Below are 21,226 nucleotides of genomic sequence, written 5' to 3'. Positions count from 1 at the left end.
TTCTGAGATCCCTCCTTTCAGGATGAAGGCTGGGTTGCCCTAACTGCTTCCCTTGAGAACCCTGGAGAGCCCTTCTGATTCATGTGCTGCAACCGCAGGACCTTGAAACATTAGGAAGAGTGGTTATGGCCAGATGACTGTCTCCTCCCTCAAGTATCTTCATCCTATGTCATTATGGGACAGAAAGTAGCACTGCTGGTCCACAAGGGGGCGGTGTCAGTATGAAAGGAAGACCCCTCTTCTGTCACAACCATCCTTTCTTTGATTCCTGTCTGTCATTAGGTAGAGAGAAGTGTGTGGGGACATGGACACACATGCGTGCACACACACACACACACACACACACACACACACACTCCTTACTATATCTTCAATCTTCAAAATAACCCTACACAGTCAGATTTATTCTTACCCCCGAGTTACAAAGAGTACATAGATACCCAGGGGTTAAGTAGCTTGCTCCTCATAGTTGAGCTTGTATCTAACTAGAAACCCAACATACACCTGGACTCTCTGACTCCCGAGTCAGCATTTTTGTTTACCACTTATTCTGTGTTGTCTGGCTCTGGTGTCCTCGTGCATTTGGCTCCAGACTTCAGGAAGGGAAGTTCTTTCTTTCCATAATATCATCTTCTAACACATAGAAATCTGAATTAATAGATGTTTAAGAATAAAAAGCATTACTGACATATTTGATCCACTGACATGATTCAATTCAAACAACCGCCACAAAGCAGGACCATGGGCTAGTTGGTGACCAATTCTTTAGAGCTCTCTTATCACTAAAGATGCCAACTTGGGTGGGGTCAGACTGAAGCACTGTCCAAAAGCCAGGGCAACAACTTCTAATTTTCAATCTCACCAGCAGGACGTGGCCTGTCCTTGACCTCCATGGCACGGATTTACGACTATGGCTGTTTGGAGAGAGATGGATACATAAAGCATTACTTATCTACATTCAAAATGGTTGCCTTCACCTAAAGGCACTGGCCACACCTGCTGTCAGCAGCTATATTGATTGTATAAGTCAATACAAATGTTTATAAAACAACAGAGTCACAATAAGTGATGGCGAAGATAGATAAATGACATTCATGAGTACTTTAAGTGGGTGGGATCAGTAAATCGGGATTCTCTTGGCACCGGGTAGAAGGCCTGGGATTAATTAGGGAGTTTATTGGAGCAAGTTGCAAACATTAGGAGTTGAACAAGACTTGGTACAGCTGCCATGAGGATGGAGGGCGCAGCATGCCAGTGGCACAGCTTGATGAGTGATTACCAGGGAAATTGAAGCCATCACCAATGATTTGAGTGAGACACGGCTTCCCCGGGCCCCCGTTCTTCCGTCTGTCAGCATGGAAACTTGGCTATTGAGATCAAGAGCATGTAGTGCGGTACCAAGTTTCTCAGAAGAATCGCTGTCACTGCCACGCATCTTTTGGGTTCAGTAGAAACTGGTATTTTGAAAAATTATGCCTATGGCATGTGACCATAATTTGTTCCAAGTCCCGGGGACTAGGGTGTTCCTTGGGAAGGATGCAACCCCAAGCATCCACATAGGAAAAATGGTTGCCCTTCAGAATCTTCCAAGGAGCATGCTTGCTTTGCTCATCTCAACACTGTGCAGACCCAGATCTCCAATAACTGCCCAGACCTCACTCTTCTGGCTGGTGTCAGTCAATCATTGGTGAAATCAGAGGCTGCCTTGCCAGTGTGACAGACAGCTTTCTAGTGAGGCTATGTCTACATCTTGATTCTTGTTTGTGTGATGTCCCGCATCGTATAACCCAAGTCTCTAGGAGTTTTTCTCACAGCTCTGTATCATTTCTTATCACCCCAAACCAAATATGGCAGCTTTAAATAGTGCTGCCGTCTTCCTCAGGCTCACCGCTTGTGATACAATCGGGTATAGATTTCTGACATGGAATATCTAATGGGGCTTCAGATTCAGAAGGCAGCAATGAAAGATGTTTCCTGTCCCTGGCTGTCTCACACTTGAAAGACACAGAATAAAACAGTTTTAACAGGTCATATAGGACTCCCGCATGTTTATCTAGAGGCAGTCTGGAGCCAAGAGGGGACTTGAGAGTGAACCAAGCTGGTGATGTGCAGTAGGAGCATAGGCAAGATGGTCTTCTTTGAGTTCTGCATCGCCCGTGTGCATTCTTCCCGCTCTGCATCTTTCTGCGTCTGCCACTGACTGACTGCTAGGGTGATGAATAAGACAGTCAGCCTGTGTAGACATTAGACTGAGCAACCAGGAACCCAGAGTCTGCTGCCCCTGAACCCCTTGTTTCTTGTTAGAGGATTTATGTAATGATGGGAGGAAACACACCCGTGATCTGGTCTCTGCCCTGTCCTCCTTCTCCTCCTTCTCCTTCTCCTTCTCCTCCTCCTCCTCATCCTCTTCCTCCTCTTCCTCCTCTTCCTCCTCCTCCTCCTCTTCCTGCTCTTCCTCCTCTTCTTTCTCCTCTTCCTCCTCCTCTTCTTCTTCCTCTTCCTCCTCCTCCTCCCACTCCTCCTCCTGCTGCTCCTCCTGCTGCTCCTCCTGCTCCTCCTCCTGATGCTGCTCCTCCTCCTCCTCCTCCTGCTGCTCCTCCTCCTCTTCCTTTCCCTCAGTTACTGGCCTTTGCCTCTTGTTCAGGCTCATTTTCCCAACCAGCCTGTTGGAATCAAGCATTCGGTGAACATCAACCATTCATGTGCTGTAAGGAAATACACTTGGATTTCCCCTGGCCTGTGCTATACAGGGGAAGAAAATGATTTTCATCAAGGCCTCCTAAGAGGTTCTAGTCACATTGATGAAAGACGGCAGGTCCCAAGAATGACTGCCTATAACAGGGCAAGTGGTAAAGCATCTCTGTGTCCCTTTTGTGCCGGGGGAAAGTGAAATTCTTCCCTAGGGCATTGAGGATGTTCCTCCTGGTTCTCTGATGAGAGGAGATGAGAAGCCACCCAGAAAAGCTGGAGTCACTGGGGAATAAGGCTATGCAGGTACTGTGGGGTCACTCACACAAAGCTATGGGGGCAGTCACTGCATTACAAATTGTAGGTGCTATTATGTCTGATATAACCTGAAGTGTGAAAGCAGACCTTCTCATAGATTGGCTGAAGGTAATATTGACTTCTAGTTATATCCACAGACTTCCCGGATTCCTGAGATCGTAAAAGTTACAGCATTTCTGTTTCAAATGGCCCTTAGACAGCATCTAGCCTGGTGGTTTTGTAGTAAACAGAAGAAGTGAAGCTGACAGCAGAATGTGGCTGGAGAGAGCACACCCCATGTACATCAGCAACCACTGCTCAGTTCCTGTGCTGTCAGACCGTCTAGAGCAGTGGTTCTCAATCTTCCTAATGTTGCAACTCTGTAATACAGTTCTTCATGCCACGGTGATCCCCACCACCACCATAAATTTATTTTTGTTGCTGCTTCCTAACTGTAATTTTGCTACTGTTGTGAATTGTAATGTAAATACCCATGTTTTGTGATAGTCTCAGGCAATCCCTGCGAAAGAGTCCTTTGGTCCCCCAGAGGGTTCGTGACCCACAGGTTGAGACGGGGTATTCATTCTGATGGAGGGTGTTTGTTTCCTTTAGAAAGATAGGAACATAGATGTGCGCATGCGCTCTCTTTAATGGAAAATCAAACACTGTATGGTAATGAAGCAAACTGCAGCTTTCAGAGAGTGGGTCTGATCTAGCCCCGCTCTGGCTGAGGCCAGAAGGGATCCAGGACTTGCACAGAACCACACAGCTGAAGAGGCAGCAGCAGACACCTTGACACAGTTTTTCACGTTCTGTTCTGCTCTGTGAGGCATGATGGGGACTTCGTGTTCATTTTCCCTTCCTGGCTCCAACCTTAGGAGTAGCAAGCACATGGTGGCGTGAGGGGACAGGATGGCGACTTCGAGTTACAAGACTTGTCTCTAAGTCTTCCGTTTGCCACAGTGTGACTTTGGGAGCCTCTCTCGGGCTTTGGTTTCTTCACTGGGAAAATGAACGTAATCGGCTGAGGGGCCCTCAGGGCTTCGGCTCCATTGTCTAAGGACACTGTGCGGAGCGGAAAGCCAAGCAAAGCTGCCATATTAGCACTCTCAGGAGAAGGATGCAGATGTTAAAGAGGGGGTGCTGAGGTCAGACCCTGGTACAGAACCTTCACCTCACGGGTTCTCCTGAGCCCCAAGGCAGTACGTCACAGGTGTCAAGAGCTGGCAGATTTGCTCAGCGCAAAGCCCTGTCACCCCAGGAAAAGACAGGCCCACACTGCTGTTTGTTTCCTCTGTAGATCAGGATGGGCAAGGTGTTCAGTGCAGCCCTGACTACGCCATCATCCCTGGCATTGTTAGAATCACCCAGAGTCTCCCCAAAATGCTAGGTCCAAGCCAACACTCATGCCCTGCCCTGCCCAAAGCCATTTTGACTATGTATAGTAAATCTTGTCTTCATCTCCATTTTCAGGGACGCAGACCGGGCTATTTCTCCTTTCTGGACCCCTTTTCTCCAGGAGTCTGGCTCTTCATGCTTCTAGCTTATCTGGCTGTCAGCTGTGTCCTCTTCCTGGTGGCTCGGTACTCTTCCCCTCCCCTTCCCTTCCCCATCCCTTCCCATCCCTTCCCTTCCCTTCCCTTCCCTTCCCTTCCCTTCCCTTCCCTTCCCTTCCCTTCCCTGTCCTTATACCACCACCTCGTGTCCACTCTGGGTACTGCATGGGGTAGGAGTGGGAGGAGGAGAGGATGGTTTAGAAGACCTTGGTGCCAAATAGAGATGGCAGAGGGACTGGGGGCCTGAAATGCTCTCTGACCAGCTGTCAACCTCACACTGCCCGTCCATCTGTCCGTGCATGTGTTCCCTACCATGCACAGCACAGGCAGGTTTGTTTGTCTGGATTTGCTTTTGTATTCTGGCCTCCTGCATCCTTGCCACCCGCCCCAACTTGGATAGGAGTTTTGGGGAAGAGAGGAGAGGAGGGGGTGGCAGGAAGATGGCTCTAATTAAACATGGTGCATTTGGTATCCTGGCATTTATCTTTGCCATGATCTGCCCTAAAGTCCTGAATGACAAGAAATGGAGCCTGCAAATCCAGACCGAGTGGAGGGTGGCTGAGGGGGACCAGAGGCCACAGTGACACAGGCCAGGGAGAATGCATCCTCTGCAGAGTCTGGCTCTCCCTCTGAAAACACAGCTGTCTTGTCAAACAAAACCACAGAGGGTAGCAGGCAACAACAGGGTACATTTGTGCCCAGTATTGAGTTGGGAAAAATGGTCAGAGTTAGGGGCCAAGGGAAAATTAGCCTTCCTTTGTTCCCAAAAGCCAGGAACTGGTCCTGGTCCTGTGGAAGGACTCCAGGGTATCCCTAAGCTGTAAACTCTCTAAGACTGTACTATGTAGAGGGGGTTGTTTGCCCCTGAGCTAAGGTAGCCTGAACTTCAGGACAAGCCATCTTCCACCCACCCAAGTCCCCACCACCAACTCAGCCCTCAGTTTACCACAGGGAAGAATGGGAATGGAATGGAAATGGAGAATAGCTTAGAATGAGCTAGAAATCCAACAGAGGCTCTGCTGCCAGTGACTTCACCTTGTCTCCAGACCACAGCATCAGGGCCAGATGATCCTTTGGCCCCTACTCTATCTCTCTGAGGGGGGTCTTCCCGGGGTTGTGTTCCCTCTATGAATTGGAGACCCTGTGCTTTTTCCACTCAAGAAAGGCAACGGGAATGTATTGAGTCTTACATGTCCCCAGTGTGCCTCTTCTCGTAGTGATCAAAGGTAAAATCAAACAGCCTTTGTGGCCACCTAGTAGTCTTCAAAGGCACGGAGTTTTGCTCCTGTGCACCACCCACCCCCCTTGGCTCCATAGGCATTGCCACTGTCAAGTATCTGTTGTCAGTGACAGCTGGCGAGGTGCGGGAGCTCACATGCTGTCTGACACTTCTGCTCTCCACTTCGCAGCGCTGTCTGCTGCTGTGTTTAGGAAGCTGTCTGTGAGATCCAGGCTCCGAGGCTCTGAGATTCTCTTTGGCCCCCTGTGGCTGAGCCTGTATGTGTGGACAGTTGGTTCTTGTGGAGTCTGCATGGCTTTCAAGTCTCCTCTAAGGCTCTGCAAAGGGTCTCAGGGCTTTGTTACTGTATCAACACCCAAGGTGGGGGGGTTCACCTCAAGCTGCCCTGATAGGCTCTGCATCCTCCTTTGTGGCCACCACACACACATACTGTCCCAAATATGCCATTAGCAAATAATAATAACAATATAATAATAACAACACAATAATGACAATAAAAACAACAACAAAAGAAAATGTGTTGTTCTATTGAGGTAGGAGGCTGAGGCAGAAGGACTGGAATGCATTTGAGTCTAACCTGGGCTATGTAGTAAGCTCCAGACCAGCCTGGGCTAGAGTGAGACCCTGTCTCAAAACATGAAATCAAAAGGCATTAAAGGACTAATCATATGGCTGCATATTTGTATATTATGCAAACCTGGGATGTTCTGCTTTAAGGCAACAGTTGGCACACGGGTTCCACGGAGTGCAAAGACTCCTGGGAGCCTTCAGACACATGTGGGCATTGAGAACTCTGAAGCCTCAGTTCAGACAGGTTGTATTTTCATCTTCGGATGCAGTACTTCTGGGTGAGATTTTAGAACAGGGAAATTAAACTTCAGGCAGCCTCCCCTAAGCCAGCTCTCATCAGAGGTACCTCACAGAGGGGAGGGGGGTGCTAATACTTGTACCTCTGTGTCTGATAAGAGGGAGTCAGTGGCTGTCAGTGTGGATGCGGACCTAGGGCCCTCCACACCACTCAGAACCTTACATGTTTTTCGTCTTCCTGCAGCCCATAGGCTTGTCTCAAGGGGCTTTTTAAAACGAGCCTTCCTGACAGTTCTGATGGAGCCAGGGTTTAGAGCTATGGATCTAGGGTGAGAGGTTTTAAGCTTTGGCTCTATGGGACCCTGGGAACATTTCCTTTTCTCCTTGAGAATTTATCATGAAACAGCAAGGACCCTTCCAGGCTGCCCACCCCTGACGCTGCTCCCACCTTTCTGGCAAAGCCATCACTTCTAGTCATTTTAAATATTGGAGCTGACACTTGAGTTTACTTAAGTCTGCAAATAAATGTATTTATTTGAAGGATTAAATAAAAATTGTTTCAGGAGCATCAACCTCTCAAACTTTTGAAGAGAGTGAGTTCAACCCACCTCACCCCCATGGGAAAGAGAAATCCAAGAATCCAAGTATAGCAGAGGGAAGTAATGGATCCCGTCACACAGTTACAGCCAGCAAGATGAGTAGCGCTACTCTCCAGCACCCCATGTCTACCCCTCCTTACCCCGGGAATGTGGTCTTCTCTCCTGCAGGTTAACTCCTTATGAGTGGTACAGTCCACATCCTTGTGCACAGGGCCGGTGTAATCTCCTGGTCAACCAGTACTCTCTGGGCAACAGCCTCTGGTTTCCAGTGGGAGGCTTCATGCAGCAAGGCTCCACCATCGCCCCGCGGGCTTTGTCCACACGCTGCGTCAGTGGTGTCTGGTAAGGCCTGGCAGCAGACCCAGGGCCAGGGGATTGGACTAAATAGAGACCCGAGACCTGGTGGTGCTGGTGTATGCCCTTAGTCCTAGAGCTATGAGTGTGAAGCCAGCCTGGTCTACAAAAGGAGTTCCAGGACAGCCAGCGCTACACAGAGAAACAGACCAGCCCTTTCTGATGACAAGGAGAGGAACCAGGAAAATTTGTCTCATCAGGCAGACCCTAGCAGGGAGCTATCTGTCTGTCTGTCTGTCTGTCTTCTTTCTTCCTTTCTTTCTTTTTTTTTTTTTTTTTTTCGGAGCTGGGGACCGAACCCAGGGCCTTGCGCTTGCTAGGCAAGTGCTCTACCACTGAGCTAAATCCCCAACCCCTGGAGCTATCTGTCTTAACCATTCAGAGGTTGATGGGCAGTATAGATGTGGGAGGTGGGGTAAGAGGGGATGAAGGTTCAATACTATTTACTCTCTCCTAGCACCTAGCCCTGTCTCTGGGGTCTGGGTACAGAGGAGAACCAAGACAGGAGAAGGAAGGAAGGAAGGAAGGAAGGAAGGAAGGAAGGAAGGAAGGAAGGAAAAATGCAAAACAGAAAGAAAGAAAGAAAGAAAGAAAGAACGAAAAAAGAAAGAATGAATGAAAAAAGAAAAGAAAGAAAGAAAGAAGGAAAGAGAGAAAGAAAGAGCCTTGATGGCCTATAGCAAAATGACCTCTTGACCTGAAAAATTACTGTGATTGAATGGCTTGGCCAAGAGAGAGCATATGCAGATTTATGCAAATAAACATGCTGTAAAGCTCCTGCTGGAAAAGACTCCCCTGCTCTCCCCTTCCAGCTTCCCTAGCCTCTGTCTTCCTGGTTAGCCAGTACTCCTCCCCGATCAACCGGTACTCCTTGGGCAACTGGTATTCCCTGGTCAACCAGTACTCCCTGGGCAAACAATACTCCCTGGTTTTCAGTTGGAGGCTTCATACATCAAGGCTCCACCATCGCACCTTGAGCCTTGTCCACCTGCTCCTGACTCTGTGAGGTTGGCCTGTCTCTCTCAGGAGCTACAGAAATGGTTAAGCTATTAGATTCTCTGACGGGCAAAAGATTCAACATAGGAAAGTTCTTTGAAAACTTACAGAAGCTATGTAGAAACTAGGGAAATGAATACCATATGCAGTTAGATAGTCAAGTTTGCAAATACAAGTATTGGATCCTCTCTTAGCAATCTACAATAGGTTTGACTGTGGTAGAAATTAAGAAATTACAGCCTCAGTTCCCCTGTCTCCTCCTCAGCCTGTTTAAGCCAAAGGAAAAGGAGATATTTCTGTCCTCGATTACTATTGCCTGGGTCACACAGTTGTTCTAGAAGCAGGTATAAGAGTTATTTCAGGAGCTGGGCTGGCAGCTGAGACAATGAAACCACTTTCTCTCTAGGGCTTTTATTTGCCCTCCTAGGGCAAATATGGCAGGATTTAAGCCACTTGGGCAAGATGCTTGCTGCTCCCAGGCATTACTGAGAAGTTACTGAATAGATTAACACATAGAACTGGGCTTTGTGTCCCCCAAGAAGAGTATACTGTCTCAGCAGAGACAGCCATAAAACTCCCTCCAAGCCTGGAAAGTTAGGCAGAAGCCTTGAAAGAGGAACATCCAAGGGTGTTCATTTCGTTCCTTTGGGTTTTTCCTTCCAAAGGGTGCTCATCATCACTGATGTGCCTGGGGCGGTGTTCCTTGCCTGTTGCTTCTACCTCAGACTCCCCACTGCATTCCTCCGGAGAGTTTTAGAAGCCCACATCCTGCAGGGTGTTGCTCTAAATAGCAGGCCTCAGATGACTGATGGTGTTCCAGAGCACGTTGGGAGAGGAACTCTGCAACAAAGAGCTGCCATGAGAGACCTTTACCAGCCCCCGTCCACAGTTATCAGCATGTGTCTCTGCCTCTTGAGTCCTTAGATTATTAAAATCAAGGTTTAGTTAGTCCCCTGGGAGAGTGGGAGATCAGAAGACAGGGCCACCATGACCTGCCCTGGCCTCCCAGACAGAACAAAGGGCAGAAAATGTCACATTGCTCAGAAGAACACACACTTTACCACTGCTAACGTCCTCAGAAGCAGCGACACAGGCCCACCAACTCCTTGGCCTAGCTTGGCCTGCACTGGGTCGATTGAGCTGCCTGACATCTTGCCCTTATGAGCGTGTCCCTAAACACCTACATGTCACCCAGGAAAGACCAGGCACCAGAGTATGGCCATGAGCCTGAGAGAAGTTCCTAGACAGCTCTGAGGCCATGTCTACATTCAAGTTACATTAACTCTGCTTCTCCTCAGTGTATCTAGGCTGCTGCCTCGGGCCTGCCCCTAGGGGTGGTCACAGCATAAAGAGCTGAAGGGAGTTTGCAGAGAGTGTGTCCCCAGCAGGGAGGGAAGCCTGTCACTTAGAGGTCACTACTTGTGAAAGCACCAGGGAAGTACCAGATGATTTTTTACCCCCTCGCCAGCCTGGAGGCCTCTCCAAGTTTCTCTAGCTCTCGTACTCATCTAGTTTGTTCTAGATTGCTGATCACAAATGACATAGCACCTCATTTGTGGTTGCCAGGACCCAGAGATATGTAGAGCAGATATTATTATCTCCATTTATTAGATAAATAAACCCCGGAAAAACCAAGGACTTTCCTTGCTATCTTGGTGACCAGAACAACAAAAAAACCAAAAAACAAAAAACAAAATAAAAAAAAATCCAAACCCAAATAAAACAGTCCACCTCCCCTGTGGTCTAACATATAAAAGTCCATTGAGTTGGTGGATGGCCCTGTTGTGTGTCCCTAGGCAGACATCCAGCTGGAGTTCTTGGTAACCTTACAAAAGGGACAATGGGATTTCTTGGTTTTGGAAATCCACCTGGCAGCTGCCAGCTGCCGAGTCCCGTAACAAACGCTATGCATTAACATAGCAGTGTCTGCACACTGGGTAAACCCTTGTGAATACGTACGCCGCTGATCCAGAGTTGGTGATTCTCCAGCCTGATTCTCGGTGCTTAGATCTGTGTGTGAGCCCCCGACACACAAGGAGGTACTGATGTAGATCCAGCCTAATGAGCAGATGGGAAAAGCCTGCTTAACCTACCAGACTGAACACACTGCCGTTTGGCATAGATGCTGCCTGCATTGCAGAATTATTCAGATTTCAAATGAAATTTCTAGCGGCTCCATCAAACAGTCTCCTATGTCTGAAGCAGCTTGTCCATTGTCAGAGGATTTTCCAATCAACTTCTCAGCAGTCCAAAGATACTTTTCACGAGTTCGTCTTCACTGAAGACTTTCTGGTCATAGACGTGGCTGCGTACAACTGTATCAGTATTTATCAAGGTACTTCCCAGAGCCTCTCTCTGCTTCCTGCAGCAGTCGGATGTGAGCTGGCCTCCCTGAGTTGGAGGGATTAGCTGAGGTAGTAGTGGATGTTGCTCACGTTAGGCATTCAGTCCCCGGCAGTGCGCGGCTCTGAGCGAAGCCCTCATTTCATTCACTGGCTCATCTCCGAGGGTCCCCAGACCCTCATGTGCATGGACCATACCTCCTTTGACTAACAAGTAATCACGTTTCAGAAATAAGGGGGAAAAAACCCACAGCCGATTACCAGGTAGCATTCACAAATTCAGTCCAATGTTCAGACATTGTACATCCTGCATCCTTCCCCTCCCCACCCTGAGCTGACACCTCTTTCAAAGAAAGATAACTTGCTCTCTCCTGCATCGTAGCAGGACTGGTCTCAGGAGCCTAAGCCTCCTGGTAATGGCAGGGCAATGGAGCCTCTCTGGTGTCTTCTTGCCTAGGTGGGCCTTCACGTTGATCATCATCTCATCGTACACAGCCAACCTGGCAGCCTTCCTGACGGTGCAGCGCATGGAAGTGCCCATCGAGTCTGTGGATGACCTGGCTGACCAGACCGCCATTGAGTATGGCACGATTCACGGAGGCTCCAGCATGACCTTCTTCCAAGTAAATACCACATGGCTGCTCACCAGGGTGGGGGAGGGCAGAAGGAAGCTGAAATGCACGCGCATTCAAGATCAGAACATCGCTGCCCACCTCATTCCCTCTTTTGAGCATCTACCTTAGCGGTCTTCTCGGGGCCTAGTTTTTCTCCTGTTCCAAAAAGATTTCCCCAGAATGAGGTCCCAGGAGGATCCTGTGTGAATCTCAACCTATCCCATGTTGTTGTGCATGAGTAGCTGGTAGTGCTCGAGATGGTTTTAGAAGTAATGTGATGAACCCTTCTAAATTTATAATGGTTCTGTGTTTGTTTTATGGGCTCTATATGCTGTGCATCAAGCTCTCAGTCTTGTTTACATCGCTGCACTGGATGGAGCCGATACGCTCATTTAAAATTTAAAAAGCGAGTTGGATTTCGTACTTAGTACTTAGACAAAGCGAGATTAAAATAAATACGGGGCTGGGGGTGGCTCTGTGGGTAAAAATGCTTGCCGTGCAAGCACGGAAGCTTGAGTTTGGGTCCCTAGCTATGCACATAAAAAGCGGGTGTGGTCATTCGCACTGTAACCCAGTGCTGGAGGTGGAGTGGAAACAAAGACAAGTAGTAGCCAGAACTTGCTTGCCAGCAGTATAGCCGATTAGTCAGCGGGCTCCAGGCTCAGTGAGGAGACCCTGGCGTCAAAAAAACAAGGTGGAGAACATAAAAGAAGACACCACAAATCCACCCGTGCATGCATATCTATGTACAAACATAAACACGTGCACCCGGGCATGCACACTCTAGTGAAAATAATGTGCCTATGACCAACGTCTAAGAAATACAAATGAAGGTGGCCTGGTCATTTCTCCTAGACTTAATGGTTTTTCTGGAGCAGACACGTTTGGGTTCTTTGGGATATCGCCTTGTCTCAGGAGAAGCCCCCGCCATAGTATAGTGTTCAATGACAGCCAAGCTGATTGATCACCAGGGCTGACAGAAGCAGCCGCACAGAAGAGCAGTTTTCCTGTGCCTCGAGAGCTCCAGGGAAGAGTTTCCCTGGGGGCTCTCGGTGTCTAACCAACTAACATCCAAGAAGCTTGTTTTCACAGGAGATAGGCCCAAGGCCTGCTGTCTGTTTTCCATAGGAATCTCTCTCTGTGCCTGTTGGCATAGAGACAGGGAAAGCTTTGTACAAATAGAGTTTGGATGGACCCCCAGAATTCTGTCTTGTAATTATAGGTAAAACGGCAGCCAGACTTGGGTTGTGGAATTGATACATTGGTTTAGGGCAGGTAGGAGACATCCACACTGTTTCTTAAGGACTATCTCTTTATAAGTCCCAAATGAACCTGCATGCACTGTCCCAAATGGAGGGACAATAAGGGATTCTAACCAGAATTTGAATTCCGCCTGTCTGAGGAGGATGGTGCTGAAGAAATTCTGGAGGTAGCTGAGACAGAACCAGTGGTCAACTGGTAGGCAGAATTCAAAGGACCTCAAGTCCCTTCCTCATCTCCTATTAAAGACACAGGTCTCTCCTCCATTATGCAATGGCAATGATCGTCTCAGGGCGATAGAAATGGAGAGGTGCTTGGCTGTGATGTGGGGTACAGTGGCAGAAGGGTTCACCTCATGATTCTTTGATGCCCTCCTTTTCTTTTAAGCCAATGTTTCCTTTCTTACTTCCCAACCTTGCTTCCTTCTGATGTTTTCCCCCCAGAATTCCCGCTACCAGACCTACCAGCGCATGTGGAATTACATGTACTCCAAGCAGCCCAGTGTGTTTGTGAAGAGCACAGAGGAGGGAATTGCCAGGGTGTTGAATTCCAACTACGCCTTCCTGCTGGAGTCCACCATGAACGAGTACTACCGGCAGAGGAACTGCAACCTCACTCAGATTGGGGGCCTGCTGGACACCAAGGGCTATGGGATTGGCATGCCAGTCGGTATGCAGGAGAGCGACAACCTTTGGGTATAGCTTCCTCCAGGCAGGGTCAGGGGAGCCAAAGACATTGAATGCTGTCTAGAATCCATTAGCCCGTTTCCAGAACCAACAGGTTTGAGAACAACTTTAGGCTTCCTTATGGTTCAAAAACAAAAACAAACAAGCAAGCATGTGTTCCTTCCTTCCTCCCTCCCTCCCTTCCTTCCTCCCTCCCTTCCTTCCTCCCTCCCTTCCTTCCTTCCTTCTTTTATTCTTTCTTTTTTCTATTTGGGTTTTTTAAGACAGGGTTTCTCTGTATAGTCTTGGATGTCTTGGAACTCTGTAGACCAGATTGGCTTTGAACTCAGAGATCTGCCTGCCTCTGCTTCCTGAGTTGTTGGGATTAAAGGCCTGGGCTACCACCACCTGGCTGTGCATGGACCTCTAAGCAGAAATAAGTGTGTATGTGTGCGTATGTGTATGTATATGTGTCTGTGTGTGTATGTATATGTGTGTCTCTGTGTGTATATGTATATGTGTGTGTCTGTGTGTATGTGCATTGTGTCTGTCTGTGTGTGTATATGTGTCTCTCTGTGTAAATGTATGTGTATGTGTGTGCCTGTGTGTCTATGTGTGTGTGTCTGTGTGTGTGTCCACAGGCACACATGTGGAAATCATTGGTTAACATTGGATATCTTTCTCAGTTGCTCTCTATCTTGGCTTTTGAGATAGCATCTCTCACTGAATCTGGTGCTCACTGCTTTGGCTAGACTAAGCCCTGAGATCCTCCTGTGTCTGCCTCTTCATCCCTAGGATTATAGGTGTGCACTACCATGTCTCCATTATACTTAGGTGCTGAAGATCTGAGTTCAGGTCCCTGTGTTTGCACAGCAAGTACTTTACCAACTCAGCCATCTCTCCGGCTCCCTAATCAGTAGTTAAATAACTAGTTGACTGCTTATTTTATTCATTCACTATTCAGGGACAGTTTTAACTATTGAAGAGTATCGATGTCCCAGCAGAGACTTTAGGCCTTGTTCTCTTTGTCTCTCGGTTTGGCATGTCGGCCAAGTGTCTGGTGATTAACGTCTCTACTAACAGCAGGAAGAAAGAAGCACTCCAAGCGCTGACATGAACACACCTTGTGGATTGTAGTTCACTGTCAAGGTTACAGGAGAAAACATTCACACTCTATGTAGATTTCACTGCTCTGTCTACTCCTACTTAGTGAGGGTCATTGAGAATGGGCACTGGTGTACCATGCATTTACTGGGTGCCATCTGGTTTGGTAAGTTGTTTGGCTTCTAGAATGGTGCCTCGGCTGGGCTTCTCAAAGGACATTCACTTTGCTGATAGCTCTATTATCCGGAAATCAGAAGATTCAGTCAGCTGTTGTAATTGTGAGGAATCTAAGCACAGCCTCTGGGTGATTCCATGTGGGGCATTCCATGTGTCCAGTTCTCCTAATGTAAGGCTGTTTCTGAATAAGGTAGAAGGCAAGAGTCAAGAAGTGGGGACATTGGGCATGTGAGAGCTCTGATCTTTGGCATACAGACCTTGTAGTCACATTTTACATCCTTGGATTCATCTTCCCCTGACTAGAAATATTACAAATTACAGAATTCATTCACACTTGGAATATAATGTGCATGGTCTTGGAGTCACAGAGACCTGGCTGTGGTACGTCAGAGAGGTGCTCTAACATATCCGAGCTTCTCTTATCCAAGTAATAGAATTAAGTTTCTCATACCTACACCGGGAGTCACTGTGTGGGTTAGGGCTATAGTTGGTCAAGTGCCCTTCCCTAGGTGTCTCATACTTTGCCTTCAGGGGGAATATTAGTGTCCTTCTCATTTTTCCCATAGTTCCCTGTGCTGTTTGGTAAAAGCGGAATGCTTCTTAGAACACTGATTAGAAAAGAAAGAAGCAAACGAGCCTGGGCAGTAATGGAAGTCCTCTCTGACCACTGTCCGGTCTGACACCAGTGGTTGTGTAGACCGGAAGCTTTACTCTGTGCATCGGCAAACCTTCATAGACTCTGTTTATGGTCACATTTTGTTCAATGCCCATTAATATTACAGACTTTGGGCCTCTTTGGAAAATGTACTGACATTTTCTTTCAAGATGGTGAGGTAGATCCTGAAATGATCTTGGGGTACACCTTGGTAATGCTTCCATGACTCGATAAATTTAACCCAAATGTCAAGTGCTTCCTTTCACGGGGAACTTGACCACACATAGTTGAGGTGAAAGAGAGCAGCTCTAGAAAATTTTATTTATAATCAAGGGGAAAGATGGAGAGAGAGGTCTTTGTCATGATCCTGTCACGATATCGCTTTATGAGTATTATCTCACTTAGTTGTGCCACGTGAGAGGTGGATTTGGCTATGCTGATGCTGCAGAGGATAGGAATTGTCCAAAATCCTAAACTAGAAAGAGAAGCCTTGAACCTAGGAAACTGCTCTTCAAACACAGTGCTTTCCAGAACAGAGCATATTGAGGTATGAGTCCCCCCCCCCCCCCCGCTAGCCAGCACGGGGTAGGTGGGGGCTGGGAGGAGGCGTGCTGTGGGGAGGCTCACGTTCTCACCTCGAGTGAGACTGGGAACAACATTATGTAACGACTGATGCATTGTGCAGCCAATTATGAGGCAAGATTCAGATCCCCTGAGGCTAAACCCCATGCCATTCTTCCAGTAGGAAGAAAGAGAATGACGTGGTTGGGCCCCAGGGAAAAGAAGAAAACTAATAGGGAAAAATGGAAACCAAATCAGATGGCTCTGGAGCTGAGAAAGCAACTAGGGAGCCGGCAGAAGTGCCTTTGTTGCAGCCCCTGAGCCACTGTGGGTTTGGATAGAAGTGCCTTGCAGCAGTGGAATACTGTCTTTCAATCTAGTGTTAGCATAACATCTGTCCACATCTGCAGGGCAACTTGTTCATGTACTCATTCACCACAAGTATGTGATACACATCTGTTCTACAGATGACTGTGCATGGACATCCATGACACAAATACTTTCAAGGTTTCAGGCTTGTCGTGGGTTTACTCAGCACAGTTGTGCCTAAAGAAGGGTGGACTCTACTGTGCAGTCTTGCATTCATTGGCCCAGCAGCTTGGCTATTGCCTTGAAGCTTACCTGAAATATAGAATCATGTGTCCTGTCTTGAATGCATTGAATCAAATCCTTCCATTTAACAAAATCCCGGGTAGTTCCTGCACACATTAAATGTGAAAAACCCTCTCTGCTGTGTTCAGGCTTCTTTCTTGTACCCAAGATCACAGGCATTCTCAGAAGTGCCTGTCTGCACAGGACCTTTGTAGGGATTGGGAAAGCAAACGAGGCAACCAAATTGTTTCCCAAGTCTCTTGACAGCTTTTTCTTAGTGATCATAGGCCTCTACCTATTGTAGGCCATTGAGCTTTCCTTGAATTCATTTAAGCCCCCTTGTTAATAATTAGACTTGAATTCTAGAACCAAAACTCCTCAACCATATACTACTGGAGAAGAATTTCAAAGAATTGTATCCAACAGAAAGAAAACCTTCTGTACGGTGGAGAAGGGTCAAGAGGGACATGGAGTGATTGGAAGGCAGTAGACTCTGGTGAACTCAGCTATGAGAGTTGGGGACATCTGGTGACTGGCTTCTCCATGCACATGGATGAAAGGATGTTCTGGTTAACTCTTGTTTCGGTGGTTAATTCCTGGTTATGGTAAATGCTTGTAAAGTATACTGTGACAATAGTCACAAGTGCCCAAGAAATGCATAGATATGAAGTAGAAAGTTGGACATTTGACTGAGAGGTTTGCGTCACATAAACTCACAAGGTGGCTTCTAGAGGCTAACAGACAGATCTCTATCCAATTTCCTAAGTGTCATTGTGCAGGTAGTTGTGTTCTGAAAGGTCCTTTATTTAAATTATAAAGTAAGGGTGCTCAGCAGGGAGATGGGTAACACAAATGTCTGGGAAGCCATTACTTAGCCCATTCTGGGGTCTTTAGTCATAAGATGACCATGTTAGTCATGTGGCAGAAAGGAAGTGGAGGAGCTAAGAAGGCTGTGGAAACCAGAAAGCCCTTCTTTTAGCAGATGGAGCTAGAGGAGAGTCATCTTGGAGACAGGTGTGACCTGCTGTGTCTGTGCCTCTCCCAAGGTTCAGGCTGACAGAGAGGCCAGGAAGGATGCTGGGAAGGGGAGCATCATATGTCTAGAAGAACAACATCATGCCCTGGGTTTTCCTTTGACTCCATAGGCTCAGTGTTCCGGGATGAGTTCGACCTGGCCATTCTCCAGCTGCAGGAGAACAACCGCCTGGAGATTCTGAAGCGGAAGTGGTGGGAAGGGGGAAAATGTCCCAAGGAGGAGGACCACAGAGCCAAAGGTAAGGAGGACCTCAGAGCCAAAGGTAAGCACCTTTGGGTCTCCCCCCTACTTCACAGAACCAACATGACTGATTCGCCAGTCTAAAGTCCAAGTGATACTTGTAGGATACTTTGACACCAAAGCCTGGATTGGGCTACTAGGGACCAGACCTATCCCAGAGTCGTTTCTGCTATAGGCACCAGTGTCCTCTCACACAGAGACCCCAGAGATGCAATATTATCTGAATCTACCCCTCAAATTTCAATGTCATTGTTATCAGCCTGGCTTACAGCTACACAATATTCTTTTCTATTGCTGTGATAAAAGATCAAACGAAGGCATGGTGTCAGGAGCAAGTAACTGGGGGCTCACATCTTGAATGGCAAACACCAAACAGAGAGAGCAAACTGGAAATGGCCCATGGCACTGATACCTCAAAGCCCATCCTCCAGTGACATACTTTCCCCAGTAAAACCACACTTTCTTAGCCCCCCCCCCCACAATGAGCATCGCCAACTGGACACCACATATACAGATGCTATGGGGGACATTCTCATTCAAGTCAACACATCTGTCCTTCTCTCTTCCTTCCTATGTGGTTGGTTGCAATAGCTTCATCTCCTTTCCCTATTATGTGTTTTGACAGTGACCAGAGTGATTCACATTTAAGATGCAAATTAGACCACAGCTTCTCTCTGCATGAGCCTTTCAGCAACTTCCTATCTCACTCAGAATAAGTTTCTTGTTCCCTGGAGCCTCAAGGCCCAGAGTGATCTATTCTTCCCCCAACTCTCTCTTTTATTTCTGTAACTCCCCAAGCCTCCCCCATCTTGTGTCTACCCTAGAGTCAGAGCAACTTTTCATTCCTCTATGGTTTTTGCTCCCCAGGCTTCCTCAGAGAGGACTCCTTCCCCTCCTACCCAAACCTTTTCCTTTCAAGTCTGTACAATGACCATACAGTATCTCCTTCTCTATTTGCTCATTTCCCACTTTTATTAGAGTGAAGCTTTTATAAGGGTGGGGTTTGTCTTCCCAAGGCCAACATAGGATATTTTCTTGAAAGGAAGAAAGGAAGGAAGGAAGGAAGGAAGGAAGGAAGGAAGGAAGGAAGGAAGGAAGGAAGGAAGGTTGGGAGGGTTGGGGGATGGATGGATGGATGGATGGTAAATAAAGAATGAACACTACATTGGGTTGAATGCAAAGCAGCCACAAACTCTATGTGTGCAGTAAGATGTGCAGAGTGTCCCTGAGTACCTGGGAGACACAGGCAAGTTCTGACTACACCTAGCATAGACTCTCTAATGCCTGCTAGTTATTTTTGCAAAGCTCATATTCTCAACATATCCTGACTTGGACAATAAATCATTCGGTCACCCTTGCAGTCTACTTGCAGTCTTGTTAAAATATGCAACAGATTTACCTGCGTGCGCATGCTCTCCCTTTGGAAGGAGTAGAGTGAAGGAGAGCAAGCACTTGCCTTTCTGCTTGGCATGAAAGATTATCCCCACAAGACGTTGAGAGTCACTGTGTTTCCAAGTGTTTATATGTAGGCTTCCATCTGGCAAGGCCAGATTTTAGGAATATGGCTCTAGGAGAGTGGTTATAAATAATGTAAAAGAAACCGTGCCTTCTTTGGAAGTCACAAAGCCACACATTTCTTGAGATGCTCCCTTCACAAAGGCCAGAGCCACCCATTGGGTTGGCCATGAGTGGACATGGGGCATTGGCAGACCTCATTTGAATCCCAGCTCCACCCATTGCCAGTTTGTAAATGTAGGCATCTAGTCAATGTTGCTGAGCTCACTTCTGAGCTTGTGATGACCACAGAAACCTGCATGCTGTAGACTTGCTGGGAAGGTGAATTGGAGGCTGGAGAGTACAAGGTTCTGTTCATAGGAAGGGTCTGGGGCATCCCAACCATTATTGCTCTGCTCTGCTCTCAGAATCCCAGGACAGTCTGTTCTGTTATCTATCTGCAAAAGACTCATTCCTAGCTGTCAGTCAGTCAGTCAGTCAGTCAGTCAGTCAGTCAGTCAGTCATCCAATCAACAGGAGATACTGAGGTACAATGAGATATGTTGTTCCTAGGAAAAAGCAATTCACACAGATTTACCAAGAAAGATCTTGAAGTTTCAGGAAAGATTGCCAAACAGCTTTAGTACTGGCCAGACCACAGGGAAAGATTGGAGTGAGTGCAGAGGAGACTGTTACATTTTTTTTTCTCCAGGAGAAAATAATGAGGGAAATACAGAGCAAAATATCAGGGCATGCTTACAGATTGGGTATAACACAGTCGATTTTGAAAATGCCCAGATCCTGAGCAGGTAAGGACAGTGTGAAGAGAACATTGTGGACAGATAAATAGCACAAGGAAGGATACAGAAGCTGAGAAGGGCCAAAGGAAGGATACAGAAGTTGAGAAGGGCCATGCACAGGGCTATGTGGGGCAGCTGAAGCCTTGGCTCAACACATAGGCCAGTTTGAGGAAGCTGGCTGTAGATGTCAGAGGTTCTAGAGAAAGCTACTGTGGAACTACAAAATCCAGTCCTGTACGTGGAGTCAGAAATTATCTGGAGAGCATCTCTGATCCCAAAAGACAGCTATTGCCTTGGGAGAGGCACCGTCTAAACAATTCATACTCGTGGCAGACATGATGCTGCTGAAGGGCCAGAGAAGTATTTTGGAATGCAGACACTTTCTTGTGGCATGCTGAAAGAAAATGATAACGTTGACGACATAAGTTAATGAGTAAATAAAACAGAGACTCAAAGCCACCAAGTCTGCAAAACGGATAAAAGGATGGCCTGCCTAAATAAGTCATGTTGAGTTGTGGCCTCTCACTGCACGGGAGATTGCTTCATGCTGACGCTTGCAAGAGCTACAGAGAGATCTTGTTATCATCTTTAGAGTTTGGAAAATTCCAGCATTATATGGCATAACACAACAGGGTATCGACATGGGAAGAGGCATGAGGAGATATAGGGCAGAGAAAGAGAAAGGCCTGAAGTTCCCCAAGGTCCCAGATGAGAAGATTGGAAATCTGGGTGTAGTGAGTAGAAAAGGAGATGCCCACCCACTTTCTATGAAACATCGTGGTTCCTTCCCACCCTACAGCCAAAGGCACACCCAGTGAGAGAGGAAAAAGCTGCAGAGGAGACCCTGTGAATTCTACCTGAATTTAAACCAAAAGCTACTGAGAAGTCTGTGTGCTTGGCACGGGAATGAGAAATTGAAGTCTGGGGTAGAAGTTAAGTTTATCCACAGCAAAATAAAAAGTATTCTCTGCAATTGTCGGCTTCCCTCCCCATTCCACAGAGGTTTATGGAGACTGATTAGACGGCAGAGATGGAAGGAAGGAGACAGATGGGAGATGGGTCCCAGAGAAAGATAAATTGGGGTGAATGGGAGGCTTCTCTGTGGTGTACGTGGGGACCGAGTGTTCTCCGGCATAGAGGGAAGAACTGA

The 21,226-nt window shown here is 47.3% G+C and overlaps 1 protein-coding gene across 8 annotated transcripts in view; it reads left to right on the top strand.

Moving 5' to 3' along the window:
- Positions 1-21,226, top strand: part of Grik4 (glutamate ionotropic receptor kainate type subunit 4) — a 426,707-nt gene that overhangs the window by 392,249 nt on the left and 13,232 nt on the right. For all 8 annotated transcript variants that reach the window (XM_063264893.1, XM_017595455.3, XM_039080793.2 and 5 more), the window contains 5 exons: positions 4,459-4,568; positions 7,356-7,529; positions 11,337-11,502; positions 13,197-13,422; positions 17,652-17,780. In XM_063264893.1, coding sequence (XP_063120963.1) covers positions 4,459-4,568; positions 7,356-7,529; positions 11,337-11,502; positions 13,197-13,422; positions 17,652-17,780 — 805 coding nt within the window. The remainder of the gene's footprint in view (positions 1-4,458; positions 4,569-7,355; positions 7,530-11,336; positions 11,503-13,196; positions 13,423-17,651; positions 17,781-21,226) is intronic.

The sequence above is a fragment of the Rattus norvegicus genome, chromosome 8 (assembly GCF_036323735.1).
Source record: "Rattus norvegicus strain BN/NHsdMcwi chromosome 8, GRCr8, whole genome shotgun sequence".
NCBI classification, from domain to species: domain Eukaryota; kingdom Metazoa; phylum Chordata; class Mammalia; order Rodentia; family Muridae; genus Rattus; species Rattus norvegicus.
The sequence above is the reverse complement of the archived record's forward strand: the minus strand, read 5'-3'. Positions and strand labels throughout refer to the sequence as shown.